This window comes from Centroberyx affinis, unplaced genomic scaffold (assembly GCF_046629955.1).
Source record: "Centroberyx affinis isolate AG114_WGS23_722 - 3 ecotype Tasmania unplaced genomic scaffold, CSIRO-AGI_Caff_v1 ptg003427l_1, whole genome shotgun sequence".
NCBI lineage: Eukaryota > Metazoa > Chordata > Actinopteri > Beryciformes > Berycidae > Centroberyx > Centroberyx affinis.
The window spans coordinates 238-22231 of NW_027281400.1; the positions used below are offsets into that span (position 1 = coordinate 238).

Genomic DNA, 21994 nt, shown 5'->3' on the forward strand with positions numbered 1-21994 from the left:
CGATCTCTCCCACTGCAGCTGTTATTCAATATATTCATAACTGAAGACTTCTGACTGACAAACTGCTTGAGCTCCAAATCCTCAAGACATTTAAAACTCTTTCTAATGAATTCAACAATGAAGCTCAGATTCCAGATTCCAGATTCCAGATTTCAGATTCCAGATTCCCTTCAGAATCCAGAAGAGGATCAGAGACTCACAAAGTGACTGGAGTCTGAAACCAGGATGGTCAATCTGTTCAAGACCCTGATCGACCTGGACCGACCCTGAGAGAGAGAGAGAGAGAGAGAGAGAGAGAGAGAGAGAGGGGGGGGGGGGGGGGGGAGACAGACAGACAGATTGTCAATGTAAGCTTCAGTCTCTGGACAGACAGAGAGACAGGTGAACACCGAGCAGAGAGACAGGTGAACAGTGAGCAGTGAGACAGGTGAACAGTGAGCAGTGAGACAGGTGAACACCGAGCAGAGAGACAGGTGAACAGTGAGCAGTGAGACAGGTGAACAGTGAGCAGTGAGACAGGTGAACACCGAGCAGAGAGACAGGTGAACAGTGAGCAGTGAGACAGGTGAACAGTGAGCAGTGAGACAGGTGAACACCGAGCAGAGAGACAGGTGAACAGTGAGCAGAGAGACAGGTGAACAGTGAGCAGAGAGACAGGTGAACACCGAGCAGAGAGACAGGTGAACAGTGAGCAGAGAGACAGGTGAACAGTGAGCAGAGAGACAGGTGAACAGTGAGCAGAGAGACAGGTGAACAGTGAGCAGTGAGACAGGTGAAGAACAGAGGAGGATCAATACAGTTTCATCTCATCTGTTCAATCAGCTTTGCAAGACAAAAGAGTTTGAATGTCAAGAAACATTTGAAAACCATCTTCATCATCATCATCCTCATCCTCATCCTCATCTTCATCTTCATCATACCTGGACTGTTGGCAGCTGGTCAAACAGCTCAGAGACTGGAGTTGGTTTGGGGATTTCCTGTAAACAGAGGAAGGATCAGGATCAGGATCAGGATCAGACTGATCTGGATCTGAACAGAGCTGAACAATTAATAAAAAAATAAAATAAAATAAAAATCGCAATCTGAATTTCAGTAATTTTCCAAATCTCAGAGTCTGCAGTTAATTTCTTCAGAGTTTGGTCCAGACTGAGTTTTCCATCAGACTCAGTGAATCTTCTCACTCATCCAGTTTGAAACTAAATCACTTTTCTGTAAACTATTTTAAACTTCTACAAAGTTTACGACAAGAAAAGCTGTGAGGCTGCAGCGGTCAGATCATCAGAGTTTCTGTTCCTACGCCCACAACCTTCCCAGCATGCACTGCGTCTCCTCTGGACCCACCTGCTTCTTCTTGCCGGTGGGCTGGAACACGTGGTTTATGGCGACCGTCGAGTATCCGACTGCAGGAGGGAGAGGAGGCGGAGCCTGGTCAGTGACATCACCGGGTCAACATGACATCACTGGACAAATCGACCATCACCAGAACCCAAAGAGACGACTTCACTATGAATATATAATGAGCTGAGATCTGTCAACACACTCATGAACTGAACTGTGGGGATTTCAAATATGATAAAACTTATTCATTAATGTGTTTTGAATTTCATTTTGTGAGATTTTAATCAGTATTTTTTTATCATGATAACTCCGTATCATTACTTCATACAGATCTGATTTTACAGAAAGACAATAAACAATAATATTGAATTATGACCGAGCTTCAATGGAAACTGATGCATTGATCTGTTAGTCCCACTGATTATAATCTGCATAAACTAATATTTTATTTTCAGACTGTACACTGAGATGTTTTTGTTGTTTATTCATACATAATATACTCATACTGCAAACATCTACCTAGATCTACTTTTATTTACTTCATATGTTTGCTGCTCATCATCTCTGTCCACAGCTGCTTCTATTTTACTGCTTTTTATTGTTTGAATATTGTTACTCTTATTGTTTTTACCTCCTATGAAACCGAACCCCTTCATTTTATCCCTGAAATGTCCTTAATTTCTCATCACATAAACATTCATTATCCATTAAACATAGCAGCTTTAATAAAGTAAGGTTAGTATCATGGGTTTATAAGGGATTTATTCATGGGTTGGTTCACAGAGACTCTAGAACTTAAAGGGTTTTTTCATGTCTTTTGTGCAGGTTTACAGGTTATTAATGAGTTATTAAGGGAAAGTTCCTGTCTGCCTGAATTTTACATTAAATTAGAAAGTAAGCAGTCAAACATTAAGGAGAGTTTAAAGAGGTTTTGATGGGGTCTCCTCCATTAATAACTCCCTTAACTCATTTTAAGGGGACTTTGCATGAATTGATGTAAATGTAAGTTTATATTAAGGGTTTACTGGTTCATAGAGTACCTTATATCCTGTGTGTGTGTGTGTGTGTGTGTGTGTGTGTGTATTTCCCTGCTCCATCTTTCTATTTTTGCTGCTGCTGTCACCACGGGGATTTATTAAATATCACATTATCTTTATCTAACGGTAACACCGGGTGGTGCAGCAGCATGAAGCAGTTATAAAAGTAGAGATTTTATTGAAATAACGGGCTGCTTGTTGGATTATTTACACGCCGATTCCTCCGCTGGCTCCTAATAGTTTGTACAAACTGTTATACTTTGTTCTACCAGGTTTGTGTTTTTTCCAGTAAGCAGAGAAGCGTAAAACTGACAGATTTCTGAATGGAGTCTGGCGTGAAGTTTTCTGCAACATAAGAAACAGAAGGGAAACCCTGAACTAATCAACTCAACTGACTAACTGACCAGATGACATGCTAGTTATGTATCTAACAACTTCAATAATTAACTGAAACTTATCCGGACCAACTTGGGTCCATAAGCTTGAAGTATCAGCCGATGCTAGTCAGCTAGCTGAGTTAGCGTTAGCATCCCCACACACACACACACACACACACACACACACACACACACACACACACATACACACACACACACACGCTGCTCCCTCGGTTTAAACTCGTTAAACTCCGCTGTTGTTTCTGGGGTTTGAAGCGTTTGAAGCGTCAGTTGACTCACGGTGAGCTGCAGTCTGTATCACACTCTGCAGTCTGTTCCTGTCTGTTGTGAAGCTCAGGTTTAAATCCATAAACACAGACATGATGCAGCTGAGCGAGGCGGCTTCAGGAACATGTGGAGCCGCACGGCCTCATGGGAAGTGTAGTTCTCTCTATGGAAGCCCATTTCCGCCAGTGTGATGAAAAAAAGACGGTCCTGTAAGTCAGTGATTCTCAACCTTTTTCATATCAAGGACCACTACTTTAGTCCACATTAGGTGGACAGACCCCCATCTGATGAGATTTTGTCTCTCAGACCCAAATCTGAGAATATTGTTATTGTCAGATATGATTTAGTCCAGAATGCCATGAATACCTGTATTGTAGGAAGAGAGATAACAGTGATCACAACAGTCATTCTTCTACATTCTCTACTTGTTTTAACTTCTTGTAAATGAAATAATGCTGAAGTTTAACAATTCATCAATTTGCTGGGGACCCCCTGGAACCCCCTCAAGGACCCCTGGTGGTCCCCGGACCCCACGTTGAGAACCACTGCTGTAAGTCATTATAATGAGAAATTTAAAATAATGAGAAACTTTCTCAAAATAATGACTTAGTATCTCAAAACAATGAGAAACATTACTTTGAGATAGTAACTCATTATAATGACTTACAGGATCTTTTTTTGTTTTCATCACACTGGCGGAAATGGGCTTCCATATCTACCCGACTATTTCTAGTTAAGACCAAAGGCGCATGTGGCGGTGTGTATGAAGTTTGTATGTAAATTTATGTGTCTATAAGTACTGTACATACATTTATGCTATGAGTTTTGTTTTTGATTTTTAGTGAGTTTTTATTTTGGTTAGGGTTAGGATTTGGCTTTTGAATTTTCTTTCTGGTTTGTGCTTTCATTTTTTATTTTTTTTTATTTAGTTTTCAGTTTGTTTTTCTATGTATTTGAATCGTCATTTTGGTTTATATATATTTTGTGATTTTGGATGTCATTTTGGTTTGTGCTTTTATTTTGTTTTACGTTTCATTTTGGTTTTTGTATGTTGTGATTTTTGTTGGTGCTTTTATTTTGAAGACATATGAACATTTCGTTTTGATTTTGTTCATCCCTCACCTCATATTATAACTCACCTGGTCTCCTGCTGTCTGCTGATCTGCTGATGGAACCTGACTCACAGCAGCCATGTAGAACACTTTTTAATTGTTTTGATTAGATTGTAATTTATTTTTGTCCAGCCCACATACACACAACATGTTAATATAGTGTAATGTCACACAGTATAGTGTAATATAGAGTCACATAGAGTCTAACTAACAGGTTCTGTGACAGATCAGTCATCTTGGAGGCGGTGATTATTTGAAAAGCATTTGATGCTTTTGTTTTTTAAATTGAAAACACTAATAATACAATCATGAAGCACTGACTTAATGTACAAGATAATGTTACATGAACAGAGGATGGAGAGTATGGATGTCAAGAGGCTGATGAAAATAAAATAATAGAGAAACAAAAACATGTTGAATAAATCAATAAATAAAGGAAATGAAAAAAGGGAAAAGACAAAGGTCCAATATCATATAAATACCTGATATGCAAAGTTTGATTGGCTCTTTAAAACTGCAGGGATCCAGTTGTCGTTCTGGACCTTCATCCCTCTTTGATCAAAATCCCAAACAAAGTCAGAGTTCATGTAGAGCAGATATCATCATCAAACCAAAAGAAATGAGAAAAAGTCATTTTTCAAAGCTGTACAACAACATCAGGAGTGCAGGACAGTAATATTAGCTCAGCTGGACTCCAGCCTGAGCCGATCCGTCTGTCTGGACTGGTCTTTCTGTAACTGGAAACCAGAGCTGGACTGGTCCTGCTGGTTTTCTCCTGGTCTCTGTCCTGTGATGAGAGATGAAGTTTATTGATCCCTGTGGGGAAACTGGCAAATATTAACAGGATACAGCAAAGAAGGATGGAATATAAATAAGAATAAACAATTTTTACAATGGCTTCAATTCTGAAAATGTTCAAACTGTACACCAGTTTACAGCACATGTGAACCGGTTTACAGCACGTGTGAACCGGTTTACAGTACGTGTGAACCGGTTTACAGTACGTGTGAACCGGTTTACAGCACGTGTGAACCGGTTTACAGCACGTGTGAACCAGTTTACTGCACGTGTGAACCAGTTTACTGCACGTGTGAACCAGTTTACAGCACGTGTGAACCAGTTTACAGTACGTGTGAACCAGTTTACTGCACATGTGAACCAGTTTACTGCACGTGTGAACCAGTTTACTGTACATATGAACCGGTTTACAGTACGTGTGAACCAGTTTACAGCACGTGTGAACCAGTTTACAGTACGTGTGAACCAGTTTACTGCACATGTGAACCAGTTTACTGCACGTGTGAACCAGTTTACAGTACGTGTGAACCAGTTTACAGCACATGTGAACCAGTTTACTGCACGTGTGAACCAGTTTACAGTACGTGTGAACCAGTTTACAGCACATGTGAACCAGTTTACTGCACGTGTGAACCAGTTTACAGTACGTGTGAACCAGTTTACAGCACATGTGAACCAGTTTACTGCACGTGTGAACCAGTTTACAGTACATGTGAACCAGTTTACAGCACTTGTGAACCAGTTTACAGCACATGTGAACCAGTTTACTGCACGTGTGAACCAGTTTACAGCACGTGTGAACCAGTTTACTGCACATGTGAACCAGTTTACTGCACATGTGAACCAGTTTACTGCACATGTGAACCAGTTTACTGCACATGTGAACCAGTTTACAGTACATGTGAACCAGTTTACAGTACGTGTGAACCGGTTTACAGCACATGTGAACCAGTTTACTGTGCATGTACACCAGTTTCAGTACTGTTATTTGAATGATTCTCCCTGGACTAATGTAAATATCCCAGTATATAAACAGTACATACCTGATATACTGTAGGCTGCACCTGTCTCTCCCCTCAGCCCGTCTCTCCCCTCAGCCTGTCTCTCCCCTCAGCCTGTCTCTCCCCTCAGCCTGTCGCTCTCCTCCAGTAAAAGACCCCCCCGCTGAGCAGGACCACAGCTCCCAGTACCAGAGCAGACCCTCCCAGTGCCGAGTGGAGGACGTCAGAGTCCGGATCAGACTGGTCTGCAGACCAAGAGGCAGAAACAGGTTAGACAGAGAAATGTCATTTACACACAAGTCATCAGATTCAAACTTTCTTCCAGCTTTAACTCCTGTTGGTTTCAGTCTTAAAGGTGCGTCCCCTCCATCATGTTCACACTTTACTTTCCTTCTTTAGTCGGTTTGTTTGTCCAGGTGAACGATGGCATTCACCAAATAAATAATGTGAGTCTCAGTCCTCTAACGAGAGAACTGCGGTGCGGTTCGTTAATCCAACTACAGGAAACCACCCCAAAACGCAAGGGATTATGGGTAGGAGTCGTCTACCCATAATCCAAATGGTTACAAAATGAAGTCTGGACTGATGCTCATATATATATACATATGAATGTCAGAGAAGTAGAGACGGACGAGTCCATCATGCTGACTGGGGGACTGGAATCACTTTGTTTTGACTCCGCCCCCACCGCCAAAATCTGTGAAATCAGTGTCATGCTGAAGATGTGAGAACACAGTGGTGAGATGCATCATTTTTGCATCAGTTTTGGCAAAATCAAACAAATAAACAAACATTGCAGCGCCGCCATTAGGCCAATTTTAAAAATGTCAGACCGGAGCAGTGACACACATCATTCTGCTTCATAAAATCCGATCAGCGGGTCGGGGCGGACCCATAGCCCCTCCCTCTAATTCATCATGTGGGACAATAAACGAGCTGCTTGTGAGTCATGTGACTTTTCTTTCTGAGCTCTGGTTGGCTTGCAGTCGGTCAGTCAGTGTGAACCTCAAGGAACCAAATACTAAAATACAACAATTCACTTTTCAACGATGGTTCAAAGAAAACCGACAGTCGGTGTGATCGTGCCCTCGGTCGTGAACTAAAGCTGATCAATATGCGTTCTTGTGTTTTCTTATGTAACATAGGTTAAGTCTGCCCCCTCCCTTCCTACATGAAGCTCCGCCCCTTGAAGCCCCGCCTACCCAGATGCAGCAGCCTGGGTTCCTGCAGAGCGGCGTGCTCCACCGTGCAGCTGACGGTCTGTCCCGCGGCCGCCGTGTGCTCCAGGTAGGAGTGGCTCTGGTAGCGCCAGGCGCCGCCGGGCATCGCCGCGCCCGAGGTCTCCGGGACGGAAGCCCCGCCCCTCAGCCAGGACAGCCTGATCCGCCGGGGGTAGAAGTCGTACGCGCTGCAGACCAGAACCGTGGAGCCGTCCTCCGACCGCACCGCCTTCAGGCTGACCACAGGAGGCGCTGCAGGAGAACAGACCGGCGAGATCATGTAGGAATCCACCTGATCGCTCACAGATACGTGAAGTGAACACGACTCGTTCACAGTGAACGCGACTCGTTCACAGTGAACCGACTCGTTCACGGTGAACGCGACTCGTTCACGGTGAGCGCGACTCGTTCACAGTGAGCGCGACTCGTTCACTGTGAGCGCGACTCGTTCACAGTGAACGCGACTCGTTCACAGTGAGCGTGACTCGTTCACAGTGAGCGCGACTCGTTCACAGTGAGCGCGACTCGTTCACAGTGAGCGCGACTCGTTCACAGTGAGCGCGACTCGTTCACTGTGAACGCGACTCGTTCACGGTGAGCGCGACTCGTTCACGGTGAGCGCGACTCGTTCACTGTGAACGCGACTCGTTCACGGTGAACGCGACTCGTTCACGGTGAACGCGACTCGTTCTCGGTGAACGCGACTCGTTCACGGTGAACGCGACTCGTTCACGGTGAACCGACTCGTTCACGGTGAACGCGACTCGTTCACGGTGAACGCGACTCGTTCACTGTGAACGAGTCGCGTTCACAGTGAGCGCGACTCGTTCACTGTGAACGAGTCGGTTCACCGTGAACGAGTCGCGTTCACCGTGAACGAGTCGCGTTCACAGTGAGCGCGACTCGTTCACAGTGAACTACGTGTTGGAGGCACAGAAAGTGTCAGAACTCTGTTTTCCCAGCAGCAAACGGTTCCCTGAAGGAGACATGACTGTAAACACTCATTTATTCCCATGGCAATAACTCAATTAAACAAGATGCGGTAGCCATGGGGAGTCTGGGGTAATACATGGACTAGGGCAGTGGTTCTCAATATGGGGCCCGGGGACCACCAGGGGTCCTTGAGGGCATTCCAGGGGGTCCCCAGCAAATTGATGAATTGTTAAACTTCATTATTTTGTCATTTTAGAACGACTGTTTTGATCATAGTTTCACTGTTATCTCTCTATCTACAGTACAGATAGTCATGGAGTTCTGGACAAAATCATAACTGACAATAAAAAATATTCTCAGATTTGGGTCTGAGAGACAAAATCTCATCAAATGGGGTCTGTGGCCCTAATGTGGACTAAATTAGGGTCCTTGATATGAAAAAGGTTGAGAACCACTGGACTAGGGGAGGTGGAATGCAGTTCACTAGTTATATTTATTATAATTATTGGTATACGGTTATCAGCGTGCATTTTAAATGTCTCCCTGGACTGTGATGGTATTTATGATGGCTGCTATAGATGATTTTGGATTATTATCGTTTCTGTTTATTTGATGTGCTTTAAATGTGTCTCCATGTTCTGTGTTGTACCACAAATTGCCTCTTGGAGGACATTAAAGTTTTCTAACAGGCAGCAGAGTGTCAGTGCAGCAGCTCAGTGTCCGGCAGGTGGAGCTCAATTCCCAGCTTGCATGAAGGAAATTTCTACTGTGAGTCAGACTTAAAGGTAAAATATGTAACATTTCCGCATTAAAATATCTAAAAACAACTAGACCTATGTTATATATTGTTTTGAGTTGTGTTCTTACATTATCCCAAATGTTTCCAACAATGTTCAAACCCAGAGAAATCTGTAATTTTCTTCAAGGTAACGGTGCGTTTCATTTGGTCTCCTGTCATGACGTCATATCCCCTTTACCGCCTAACTTCCTGTCATGATGTCATATCCCCTGTACCCCCTAACTTCCTGTCATGACGTCATATCCCCTTTACCCCCTGACTTCCTGTCATGACGTCATATCCCCTTTACCCCCTAACTTCCTGTCATGACGTCATATCCCCTTTACCCCCTAACTTCCTGTCATGGCGTCATATCCCCTTTACCCCCTAACTTCCTGTCATGACGTCATATCCCCTTTACCCCCTAACTTCCTGTCACGATGTCATATCCCCTTTACCCCCTAACTTCCTGTCACGGCGTCATATCCCCTTTACCCCCTAACTTCCTGTCACGATGTCATATCCCCTTTACCCCCTAACTTCCTGTCATGATGTCATATCCCCCTTACCCCCCTAACTTCCTGTCATGATGTCATATCCCCTTTACCCCCTAACTTCCTGTCATGACGTCATATCCCCTTTACCCCCTAACTTCCTGTCATGATGTCATATCCCCTTTACCCCCTAACTTCCTGTCATGATGTCATATCCCCTTTACCCCCTAACTTCCGGAGAAACAGGAAACACCAGATGATCCGTCAGAGAGTGAGGAAGGAAGTCGGTCAGCTCGCCGCTCTGTTGTTTTTTCCATCCTGTAGTTTTTATCTCTGTGATGGATCAGATGATTCATTCCCGTTTGCTGCGTTCTGTCGCTGAAGCTCTCCCCGTAAAAAAACTCCCATGATCCCACGCTGCTTCACGACGTCATCAAACTACGTCTTTTGTTATTGTTTTGATCGAGAGCCTAGAGGCAGAAACTACAGACTGTGTGTTTACATTTTTAGTAAAAGTTTTTCTTATTTAAGTGACCAAAGCCTTTCCCAAACCTTAAAGAAACCTCCTGCTCCCTCCGGGACCACCGGGCGCCCCCCCCCCCCACTCTGATGGTGAATTATTGTGTATGGCTTTTGATTCTTTTTTATTTCTCATGTTACTGTAAGTATTGGTTGTTAAGTAACTGTAATTGACAGACCATCTATTTCTATTGTTTATGTTTTGAGTAAGGGGCAAAATGAGATTTTCTTCTCCCTGCTCCTTTTCCGTCATGGTACTGCATGTGTAAATTGAGATGTGTTTTGATTGTGAATTGCTTTTTACCATGTGCATTACCATGAGCGGAACAAATAAATAAATAAATGATATTAGGCTACTTGTGCAATAATAAAAGAGTAATAGCTGACTTATTTCACTCGCCTGCTTTGCCCTTCACGTCTTCATATATCAGAGCAGCTTGGATCTTGCAGAAGTAGTTGAGGTCGTTCCTCCTGATCTGCAGGTAGTGCAGGTCTGTGTTCACCTGGTCTGCAAACTGCTCTCCGTACCGCGTGAACCCGACCACCTTCTCTGTGGAGCTGTTGTAGCGCGCCTGCAGCCGGCCGTTGAAGTGGTACTGGATCTGATACTGGACTTCATACTGAGAGTCCTTCTCCAGGAACTGACAGGTCTTCAGTATGTGGAAGTATTTTCCATCGGTGGACAGCTCTGTGGGACGATATCGATGTTCAATACATCTCAATACAAAATGTTACAATCTGTATCGGTCAGGAACATGAATGGTGATATCAGCTCCATGTTATTCTGCTGTCAGGAACATGAATGGTGATATCAGCTCCATGTTATTCTGCTGTAGTAATCACTAATGAGACTCTTGACCATCACAGTTTCACAAGCTCTCCATCCAAATTATATTATTGTCACTTTGTAACGACATTTTTAAATTGTTGTTTACATTCTAGCAGCCAATGGCATCGCTGGAAAGATTTGAGTCTCAGAAATAAACAGAATTCTGCTCAGTCAGACTTTGTTGTCACTGAACTTTTATTGATCACATCGGATCCTGGTTGTATTGATCCTGAACCTCAGATCAGGTATCAGAAGATAAGCAGATGGTCCTGGCTGTAAGGAGGCAGGAAGAAAATGCAGCAGTTTTTCACTTGTTCCTCAGCTGTGTGAGACAGAAGGCAGCTGGGTTCACAGTTAACTTCCTGGACCTTTTCTTTCCAGCTGGTTAACTGCTGACTCAGTGTTTATGTTTTTACTGAGTATGTTACTACTTTAAACATGAGTTGTTTTGTTATTTATTTTCCATTACATAAAAAACTGCTGAGCAACATATTTCAATAAAACTTGAAAAAGAAAGTAAAAAATATTTTATATCTTTACAATTTTGCCAGTTACAATTGAATTCCCAATAAATACATTTTAAAAATATTTTCCATTCACTATTGTCTCAGCAAGCTCTCAGGATTGAAACTGGTTTTACACAGTGAGGTAGATACCGAGACCTCGAGTACTCTGAGGTACTATTGTTGTTACACAACATAAGGTTGTATTGTAATGTTACTTTGGCAGTATTTTAATATGAGAGTCATGTCAAAGTATGTTCAAACTGAACTATCTGAAAACATTTGATCTTACCTGAAGCTGACAGAGAGCAGAGCAGCAGAGAGAGCAGCAGAGAGAGCAGCAGAGAGAGCAGACGCTCCATGTTCAGTCTGACAGAACAGGAACTGAAGGCAGACAGACCGACCAATCAGGAGGCTGGATGGACAAGCATCAGCTGTTGCTAGGACGACTGTAGTAGGTTATTGGCCATACTAGTACTACTGGTACTACTACTAATAATAATTACATTCATACTAGTGCAATAATTACATTTATTCTAGTGCAATAAGTACACCTATTCTAGTGCAAAATTACATTGTATTTATTTATTTATTTTACTTATTATTTTAGAACCTGTGTTGTTGGCTGTGGATGTTTGTTTGCTGAGGTTGTTTTGTTTTGTTTTGTTTTGTTTACCTGTGTCTTTTAATTGCACTGATCAGGTGTAGCGCTCCTAATTTTGTTGTATTCTGTACAATGATAATAAAGGCTTTCTATTCTATTCTATTCCACTACTACTACTACTACTACTACTACTACTAACATTAATATAAGTCCATAACATCTAGTTTTAATCGGAAGATTTCCAAACTTTGACCAAAACTGAAAAAAGCCATAAAACAAATAAAGATTCCACACACCAGATTCACCTCTGCTGTGTCTTTTATTTCTCATCATGTTCAGTGAGAAAAGTCTTGATAAACATCTTATGCTGAAATGTCAGTGTGTCCCGGCTGGTGCCAGCAGGGAACCGACACAGGGGATAGGACCCAAACGCCTGAGGCAGAGGTACAAAGGCTTACGGGACGGTGAGGCAGGCAAGGGTCAAAAGTCCAATATACAGGCAAGGTCCAAAACAGGCAGTAACAGGTTCTCAGGGGAAAAACAGAAGAACAGCTTACAGAAGCTCAAGAGCAAGACATGAAGCACACGGCAAGTGTGCCGGGAACAAAGGAAGTGAACTAGTATAAGAAGTGAAGGCTGATTAGGGAATGAGGTGCAGGTGAGGAGATGGGAGGGAAAGCTCAGGGGCCGAATTCACCAATGTGTTCTTAAGATAGATCTTAAGAAATGACATAAGAGGAAATTTTAGGAAGTTCTTAAGAAGGCTCTTAAGTGCAATTCCTCAATATTTTCTTAGTAACAGTCTAATTTCTTATGAATTTCTTTAATTTTCCAATTTAAGAACTTCTCAGAATAGGGCCTGAATCAATTCTGGTTAATAAACTTTAGGCTTACTGCCATTGAGGCTAGGAGACAAGGCTAGGAGGCTAGGAGACAAGGCTAGGAGGCTAGGAGACAAGGCTAGGAGGCTAGGAGACAAGGCTAGGAGACAACCCAAAGTGCTTCCATCTACAAAACAATTGTGGAAAAACCTATTTAGGGAAACTAGAGCAAAGATTGAAACATTGGTTGCTGTTGGTAACTGTAAAATTTGCAGCTTATTTCCAACAGACATGAGACAGAGGCCTACCTGGCCCTACACCAAATAAAGCTTTACAATAAATGTTCATCTTAATGTTAGGTGTAGGGGAACCTATGAAGACTTTGAACTATAACCTACTTGTCTAAAATGTGTTTAAATATATGATATTAGAGGCTTACCTTTTCACTGTAGGAGTTTTAAGACAGGTGAAGGGCCGTCTTAAAGTTAAGAAGAAAATCAACAACAAATTTGACAACTTTCATTTCAAGAATACCATTTATTCCTAAGTTTTTTCTTAGGAAGAAACATAAGAAGAAAGTTAAGAAAATATATAAGAACTGTTTTTGAGAATAGCATTTTTTCCTATTTTTTTCTTAAGACTAAAGTTAAGAAAAAAAAAAAATTTCTTAAGAAGGTTTTGTGAATCTGCAGGGCTGATGAGAAGTGGGAACAGGTGTGCAGGATGAGCGGAGCCATGAAAACAAAGGGAGACCACGCCACACACACACACACACACACACACACACACACACACACACACACACACACACACACACACAAACAAAACACAGACCGAGAGAGAGAAACAGACAGGGAGCACTGGGAACACACACGGCCGTAACACGATGAGTGTGGGAATCATCTTTTGTTTTCTATGGCTGTTCTCTACAGAGATCTGGATCTTTCCCAACAACGTTACCTAGGTGCCTGTAGTGTATCCACATTCCACATTCACCACAACACAGAAAGAAGACCAGAGTTTCAGCTCTGCCTTTAATTAGTGTACACCACATATCAGGTCTAATTAGTGTAGGCTACACCACATATCAGGTCTAATTAGTGTAGGCTACACCACATATCAGGTCTAATTAGTGTAGGCTACACCACATATCAGGTCTAATTAGTGTAGGCTACACCACATATCAGGTCTAATTAGTGTAGGCTACACCACATATCAGGTCTAATTAGTGTAGGCTACACCACATATCAGGTCTAATTAGTGTAGGCTACACCACATATCAGGTTTCAGTTCATATGAGTCAAAATTGATACAACTGTCATTATGCCTGAAAGTTTTTTCCAACAACTAAAAAAGTACTAAACTGACTGATTCAGATCCTGACACTCCTGACAGAACAGACTGACAGACACAGATAACAAAGTCTGGTGTCATTTTGTTTGCTGTAAGTTTAGCATTTACACCATTCAGTGTGTTTTCCAAAATACTTACAATATGAACGGGATTTGCAAGAAACACCAAAAATAAAGTGTGTACAGTGTTATGTCCCATGAAATAAAAAATACATCAGCTAACACCAGCTATGTGAACCCGTTCCCTTTCCCCACGCACGGTTCCCCCGGCCGTCTGGGGATCTGAACCGACAACCGTTGGGTCAGAGGTCAGAGGTCAGAGGTCAGAGGGCGTCTGTGGGGCGAGGCGCTCTGTAGAACAGGACGGCTCCAGCGGCCAGACAGAGGAAACCCAGAGTCAGACCGACACCGAGCAGCACCGAGGAGCCGGGACCGTCCGGCCGGGACGGGAACTCTGCGGGACAGGAGACAGACATTTACACACTGAACGCCTTCGGTGGTCAGCTGACAGGCCACAACGCCCCGGGCCTCATGCAGCAATATTCTCTTAAATTTCTCTTATATTTTCTCTTAATTTTCTGTTAAGAGAAAAAATAAGGTTTTATTTTATATTATGGATCGATGTTTCAGCGCATATTGCCTTCAACAGTTCAACCAAACAATCTTTATCTTTCTCAGGTTGTTTCGTTTCATTATCAGAGGAGGCTGAGAGGAAGAAGAAAAAAGCAAGAATTTGAGAAAAGAAAGAAAAACATCTTATCTTATCTTATCTGATAAGCACACCTCTTCTCGCTTCACCCCAGCAGGAAGAAGGGTGGTCCGGTGAGACATCTCACTCATACTTAGAGAACCAGGTCACGCAAGTAACATAAAGTTCTCTTTCATAGCGTTCGTTTCCATGTGTCACTCTGTGATATGGAGACTCCCGTATTGCCAGACAAGCTCATCTCGAGACTGACCACCAACACCCAGGTGTCGGATCAACCTGACTGCTCCGCCGCAGAGCCAACGCTCAGGACGGCATGAGCAATAGTCGGAGCAGTGACATCTAACTTATAAAACCTCACAAATGTGAGAGGCGAGGACTAGCTAGCTGCAGCGCAGATATCCTGAATACTGACCCCCCTAAACAGGGCCCAGGAGGTTGCCAAACCTCTGGTAGAATGCACACGTAAACCAGCTGGGGCTTGAAGACCCATGCTCGAGTAGACCAGTGCAATAGCCCCACTATCTAGTGGGAAAGCCTTTGTTTTGTACTTGGCTAACCCATGTAGGGCTTAGCCCAGGACACAAACAACTGGTCCCCTTTCCTGAAACCACCAGTTCTGTCCAAGTATACACGCAAAGTAGAGCCCTGCGCGGGACTGTTTTTTTAATCCTGCTCCCGCCCGCTCCCGCTGGATTTCTGACCATTACCGCCCGCTCCTGCAATGTGTGTGTTATTGAACGCCCGCTCCCGCCCGCAGCAACGTTAAAACCGCCCGCTCCCGCGAGATTTGCGTCAGGTCCCGCGGGACCCGCGGGATCCCCAATCCCAATGCAGTCCTGTAGTCCTGTTGGTAATAACGCAGCGAAATTACGTTCTAATGACAACTGACAACTGAGAAATTTGTCCAAATGTCAGACTTGCATTGCTTTGCTTTGGTATTGTAATGACCTGCTTTGATTTTCTTTTCAACTGCATTTGTTGACTCCGTCTCCTTCTGGTTAATTCCCGGGACCCGCAGTTTATTTTTTGACCGCCCGCTCCCGCCCGCAGCAACGTTAAAACCGCCCGCTCCCGTGAGATTTGCGTTGGGTCCTGCGGGACCCGCGAGATCCCAATCCCAATGCAGGGCTCTAACGCAAAGTGTGCACCGGACACAACAAATGTAACCATTGCTGCTCCAGAGAGAAGAGCGGCGGAGGTTAGAAAGCAACAACATCCACAGGTGAGCATGAGTTGATTTCCTTGGGTATAAAAGCAGGGTTAGGCTGCAAGGTCACCCTCAAATTCCCTGGGACAAACTGCATACATGCAGGATGCACTGACAACACATGGATATCACATCCCACACGTTTTGCCGACGCCAAAGCCAACAATAAAGCCGTTTTAAACGACAACGGCTTCATGTCTATCTGCTCAATTGGCTCAAATGGGCGGCTTACCAGAGCCTCCAATAAAACTGACAAATCCCAAGAAGGGGAAACAGAGTTACGTGTGTGTGCATATGAAACTTGTATGTCCTGAGATGCTTGTTCAGGGCACACAGGTCCAGCATTGGACGGATCCCATGCCCCCCTTTCTTTGGCACCAGGAAATATCTAGAGTAAAAGCTGTTTAGGCTCTGCTCGAGTGGCACTATCGTTGTCACCCCTTTTTCCAACAGTGAGGAAATTTGAGGAACAGCTTTGGAGACAGACTAGAGCGCTATACGCTAATCTCTCTGAATGCCTTACCTATGGAGAAGGTAAGCGAAACCTGGATGTAGTTCCAGAACACTAGTATTCAGCGATGGATCTGTGAACGGTTAAGCTAACTTGAGGAAGCAACAGGCGAGAGATAATACTTTGACGCAGCGTCAGCCTTATATAAAGGGAGGAGGGTCCTGACACAGACGTCACGACTGCCAGACACTCAGGGCCGGAGTAGTGGAATAAATGCTTCTGAGAATACGCAGCGTATCCCATAGTGAGACATCGAAATAAATGCTATGAAAGAGAACTGTTTTTCCGATCTCATAAATCATCTCGCAACCGTCCGAAATCATCTCGCGACCCCCTGGAGGGTCCCGACCCCCGGGTCGAGAAGCATGGCTCACCCCAGGTGGTGGTGCGGGGGTGGGGGAGGGCCCGGTGCTCCACCCTGCAGCCCAGCTTCGCTCCGGCCTCGGGGCTGAAGGACAGACCGACCAGCCGGCTGAACGTCCCGTCCGGCTCGGGGAGCAGGTTGCTCAGAGCGACGCCCTCCGTCAGCTCCACGCCGTTCCTGCTCCAGCTGATGTTGACGGACGGCGGGTAGAACCGGCTGACGTAGCAGAACAGAGTGTTCTCCGCCCCTAGCTCCGCCTCCTGCTGCGGGTAGAGGACCACCGTCGGGGCTGTGGGGAGAGAAGGACACGTGGTTATGACATCACACGCTGTGACGGGACGACCTGACATGAGCGTGATGTCTTAGACCAGAGGTGTGACCAAGTCAACTTCGCTCGAGTCCCAAGTCAGTCTCAAGTCTTGAGGCTCAAGTCTCAAGTCTAAATGTAGATCACCAAGTCAAGTCCAATTCAAGTCCAGAGTCCAGTATCAATTTAATATCTTAAAGAAAACTAAATATCTAGGACTTTTAAGAGCATCATGAGTTTGATTTCTATAATCAGTTTCAACTTCAATAAATTCAATCATTCCATACAAATTCAGAAAACAGAATTTAAATTCAGTCGTCTGCTGGAACAAATCTCATCACTTTCAATCTAAGTCATTTACACAAACACAAGATCTCAAGTCAAGACTTTAGAAACCTTTTCAAGTCATCAGAGTACAAGTCAGAGTCAAGTCCCAAGTCACCAGAACCCAAGTCAGGTCAAGTCTCAAGTCTGGTCATGGAGTTGGGCGGTTTGGAGTCTTTCTGGACGTTAGAGGAGCTGCTGCTGCACTTCAGGTTTTGGCTGCTTGGTTTATTTTAAAGCCTCAGCTACTTCCTCCGCTTTTTCCTTTGGCTTATGGAATTGTCAGTCCGCTGTAAATAAAACAGAATTTATCCAAGCACTTGCAAACCTATCTGACATTCAGGTCCTAGCCCTGACCGAAACCTGGATCCGTCCAGAAAACACAGCCACACCAGCTGCGCTTTCAGCTGACTCCACTTTCTCCCACACACCCCGTTCTGTTGGGCGTGGAGGTGGCACAGGGGCCCTTATTTCCAAAGACTGGAAATTCACTAAACTTTCTCCTCTAAGCAATAACTCATCCTTTGAATACCATGCAATCATGGTTACCGCTCCTGTCAAACTATTTGTGGTCTTCATATATCGCCCACCAGGGCTACTGGGGAACTTTGTTGTTGAACTGGACATGCTACTCTCAGCCATTCCTGAAGATGGCACCCCACTGATTGTCATGGGGGACATGAATATCTATCTTGACAAACCCCCGAGCGGCTGACTTCCTTTCACTTCTGTCCTCATTTGACCTCAAACTGGTCTCCAGCGCTCACCCCCTGACATCTGTCAGACCACTTCTTTGTTCAATTCACGGTTTCCTTGCCGGAACATCCTCACGTTCCGCCGCAAATGGTCTCCTTCAGACGGAACCTCCGGTCCCTCACACCGGCTCGGCTGTCCGATGAGGTCTCGGCTACCATGCCCCCTCATAATGAGTTCTCCTCACTCCATGTCAATGAGGCTACAGACACACTCTGCTCCTCACTAGCTGTCTCTCTAGACAATCTCTGCCCACTCTCATCTAAACCTGCTCGTAAAACCCCCACTAGTCCATGGCTCACCAGTGTCATCAAAGAGCAACGGGCTCAGAGCAGCGGAGAGAAAATGGCGCAAATCCAGTGATCCCACTGACCTCACTGACTATCAAACTCTCTTATCGGCATTCTCCTCCCATCTAAAAAGTGCCAAGACCACTTACTATCAGGATAAAATCAGCAGCGCCAAGGACGCTCAGAAATTATTTTCAGCTTTTAACTCACTCCTCAAACCTCCACCACCTCCACCCTCAAGTTTGCTCACGGCTGACCTCTTTGCATCCTTCTTTACTGATAAGGTTTCTACCATCAGTGATCAGTTCTCTGAGCCTGACCAACTCAGTCCGCTGCCACCAGCTAACAGGACCTCACTCCTGTCCTTTTCCCATCTCACTGAGGAGCAAGTCTCCAAACTACTACTTGACTCTCGCCCCACTACCTGTCCGTTGGACCCCATACCCTCCAACCTCCTGCAGGCCATCTCTCCCACACTTATCCCTGCAGTCACGCACATCATCAACTCCTCACTCTCAGCGGGTGTGTTCCCCACTGCTTTTAAGCAAGCCCGGGTTACCCCGCTACTAAAGAAACCTACACTCAACCCATCTCAGGTTGATAATTACAGGCCGGTTTCACTACTCACCTTCCTTTCCAAGACTCTTGATCAAGTCTCTGAATTCCTTTCTGAGAACCGCCTGTATGATCCTAACCAGTCTGGCTTCAAACGCGGACACTCTACCGAGACTGCACTCTTGTCTGTAGTAGAAACACTGCGATCAGCTGGAGCTGCCGGTCAGTCCTCTGTCCTACTGCTACTTGACCTATCGGCCGCCTTTGACACGGTTAACCACCAAATCCTCCTCTCCACACTCGCTGAGCTCGGCTTCTCAGGATCTACCCTCTGCTGGTTTGAGTCCTACCTCTCAGGGAGATCCTTCAGAGTGTCTTGGAGAGGAGAAGTGTCTAAATCCCACTACTTGTCCACAGGGGAACCTCAAGGGTCAGTGCTTGGACCCCTTCTCTTTTCATTATACACCACCTCATTGGGTGCAGTGATCCGCTCACATGGCTTCTCTTATCATTCATATGCTGACGACACCCAGCTCCTCCTGTCGTTCCCGCCAGACGACCCCACAGTCTCGGTGCGGATATCGGCATGCCTCGCCGACAACTCGGCTTGGATGAAGGAACGCCACCTTCAGCTTAACTTGTCAAAGACTGAGCTCCTTGTCATCCCAGCCAGTCCCTCTATACAACAACAGATCAGCATCCAGCTCGAATCAACTGAGCTCATACCCACAAAGTCTGCCAGAAACTTGGGTGTCATGATTGATGACCAGCTAACCTTCAAGGAGCATGTGACTTCTGTTGCTCGGTCATGCCGATTTGCTCTGAACAACATCAGGAAGATCAGACCCTACCTGTCTGAGCATGCAGCACAACTCCTGGTTCAGGCTCTTGTAATATCACGCCTTGACTACTGCAACTCCTTACTGGCAGGGCTCCCGGCCTGTAGCTCAAACCTCTGCAGATGATCCAGAACGCGGCGGCGCGTCTGGTCTTCAACCGGCCCAAAAGAGCACATGTCACTCCGCTGTTCATCTCCCTCCTCTGGCTCCCAGTCACTGCATCAAGTTCAAGTCCTTGATGCTCGCCTACAAAACGGCGACCAAAACGGCTCCGACCTACCTGAACTCCCTCATTCAGGTCTACGCTCCCTCCCGCTCACTACGCTCTGCCATGGAGCGGCGCCTGGTGCTGCCACCTCAGCAAGGCCCTAAGTCTCTAGCCAGACTCTTCTTCTGTGGTTCCCCGGTGGTGGAACGAGTTACCAAACTCCATTCGATCCGCAGAATCCCTCTCTATCCTTAAGAAAAGGCTAAAGACCCAGCTCTTTAGCGAATACCTTCTCACCTAATGGCCCGGGTAACCAAACAAAAAAAAACAAAAAAAATGTTGCCTCTATGCACTCTATGCACTGCCTCATAGCACTGCCTTGTAGCGCCTATGTCCTGCTGGACCAGATCTTAGCTTTATAGCTCTTACTCTCATTGTTCTCTCCTAACTAGAACCTTGCTTGTGTTGTATGAAAATCTCATGTGTAAGTCACTTTGGATAAAAGCGTCTGCCAAATGTGAAATTGTAAATTGTAATTTATTCTCCTGTCAACCTCGCTCTGAGTCTTTCTGGGTGAGGATGAAAGAGAAAACGTTAAACCGGACCACAGCCTCCTCACCTCTCTCCTCAGGTGGATCCTTGTCGGCCTCCGCGGCGGCAGGCAGGTAAACCTTACACACCCTCTCCCTGCTGATCCTGGCTAGTATGTAAAAGCCAAGCCAGGTGTCTCTCAGGTCGGCCAGCAGGGGGGCGGTCCACACCGCCCGTTCCTTATCGAAGTCGGCGTACAGCAGCTGGTCTCCGTCCCAGTGAGCCTGGACCTGAGCCTCGCCCGACTGCCAGCAGCCATAGAACAGAGTGGCTTCATGAACGGCTGCAGGAGAAAACACTTTAATCACTTTAACGTCTGACCTGCCTGTTTAGCTCATTACAACTCTTTGACAGTTTGACAAAATGTTATTTTCTTGTATTTTTATACCTACCTGTCTGTCTGTCTGTCTCTTTCTGTCTATCCCTCGCTCTATCTGTTTGTCTGTCTCTCTCTCTCTCTGTCTCTCTCTCTCTCTCTCTCTCTCTGTCTGTCTGTCTGTCTGTCTGTCTCTCTCTCTCTGTCTGCCTGTCCGTCCATTTTTATTCTTTTACTCCTTCTATTTCCTTGTTTTTATGCCTTTTTATTCTGTAAAGCACTTTGTAAACAGTCTTGTTATAAGGTGCTATACAAATGTTTATTATTATTGTTATTATTATTATTATTATTATTATTATTACCTGCAGCTGTGGAGCCGATGTGAGACAGAACCAGTGAAACCAGTAAGAAGTCCATCCAGTCAGAAGAAAGACTGAAGCAGTCCGATCCACATCAACACGTCAAATCTGGAAATGAAAGTAAACCGAAGAGAAGACTCATGTGACTCAAACCAGAGCGTCTGGTGAAAACTTTCAAAATAAAAGCCTTGCTGGTGAATGCTTTGTGAGCGCCATTAAAAGTTCATGTGAAGTCATTTCACACATCTGATTCCTCACACACAGCAGTGTGACAGAGCTGCTGGACATGAAACATGAGACAGCCTGTTTGTGGATTTTTATTTTTTCTCCCCCTACATATCTATTTTTCTTCCGTCTAGTTTTTTTTTTTACTACTATTTTTTTTCTTCCGTGTAGTTTTCTTTTTTTCTCCCCCTACATTTTTTCTTCTTCTCCCGTCTCGTGTTTTGTCCCCTGCGGGGCTCCGTAGGGGACAGACAGCAAAGACACAAACACCTTTTAAGTTTTAGGTCTGGATGGAGGGACATGAAGACCCTGCAGAGGCTCCATCTGCTCTCTGCTGCACTGTGAGCCTGTTGCCAAATATCTTCATTTTGTGATAACTTTCATAATAATAATAATAGCATTAATGCGTCTTTTCTGTGCTTTGTGGATACG

The 21994-nt window shown here is 44.9% G+C and overlaps 3 protein-coding genes across 6 annotated transcripts; all 3 read right to left on the reverse strand.

Moving 5' to 3' along the window:
• Positions 1–200: 200 nt before the first annotated feature.
• On the reverse strand, positions 201–3161 carry LOC139660936 (ribonuclease P protein subunit p30-like; the record flags this gene model as incomplete). The annotated part of the gene is made up of 4 exons (XM_071539220.1): positions 3053–3161; positions 1342–1400; positions 921–977; positions 201–266 (listed from the first exon to the last, which is right to left on the reverse strand). Coding segments are annotated over exons 1-4 (264 nt in total), but the record flags the coding sequence as incomplete, so codon positions are not given.
• A 1096-nt stretch (positions 3162–4257) lies between these two features.
• On the reverse strand, positions 4258–11595 carry LOC139660937 (HLA class II histocompatibility antigen, DQ beta 1 chain-like). Of its 4 annotated transcripts, none has more exons than XM_071539222.1 (6): positions 11520–11595; positions 10296–10583; positions 7154–7423; positions 6083–6196; positions 5994–6048; positions 4258–4939 (listed from the first exon to the last, which is right to left on the reverse strand). In XM_071539222.1, exons 1-5 carry the CDS (start codon positions 11587–11589, stop codon positions 6044–6046), a joined length of 747 nt encoding a protein of 248 aa, XP_071395323.1. In that variant the 5' UTR covers positions 11590–11595; the 3' UTR covers positions 4258–4939; positions 5994–6043. The 4 variants fall into 4 exon arrangements, with proteins under 4 accessions (XP_071395323.1, XP_071395325.1, XP_071395322.1 ...); XM_071539224.1 differs by having other exon boundaries at positions 4258–4968; XM_071539221.1 differs by having other exon boundaries at positions 5994–6196.
• Positions 11596–12278: 683 nt separating this feature from the next.
• Positions 12279–21457, reverse strand: LOC139660935 (RLA class II histocompatibility antigen, DP alpha-1 chain-like). The gene is made up of 4 exons (XM_071539219.1): positions 21341–21457; positions 20691–20945; positions 16806–17084; positions 12279–14458 (listed from the first exon to the last, which is right to left on the reverse strand). The coding sequence occupies exons 1-4, from the start codon at positions 21393–21395 to the stop codon at positions 14328–14330; spliced, it is 720 nt and encodes a 239-aa protein (XP_071395320.1). The 5' UTR covers positions 21396–21457; the 3' UTR covers positions 12279–14327.
• Positions 21458–21994: the final 537 nt, after the last annotated feature.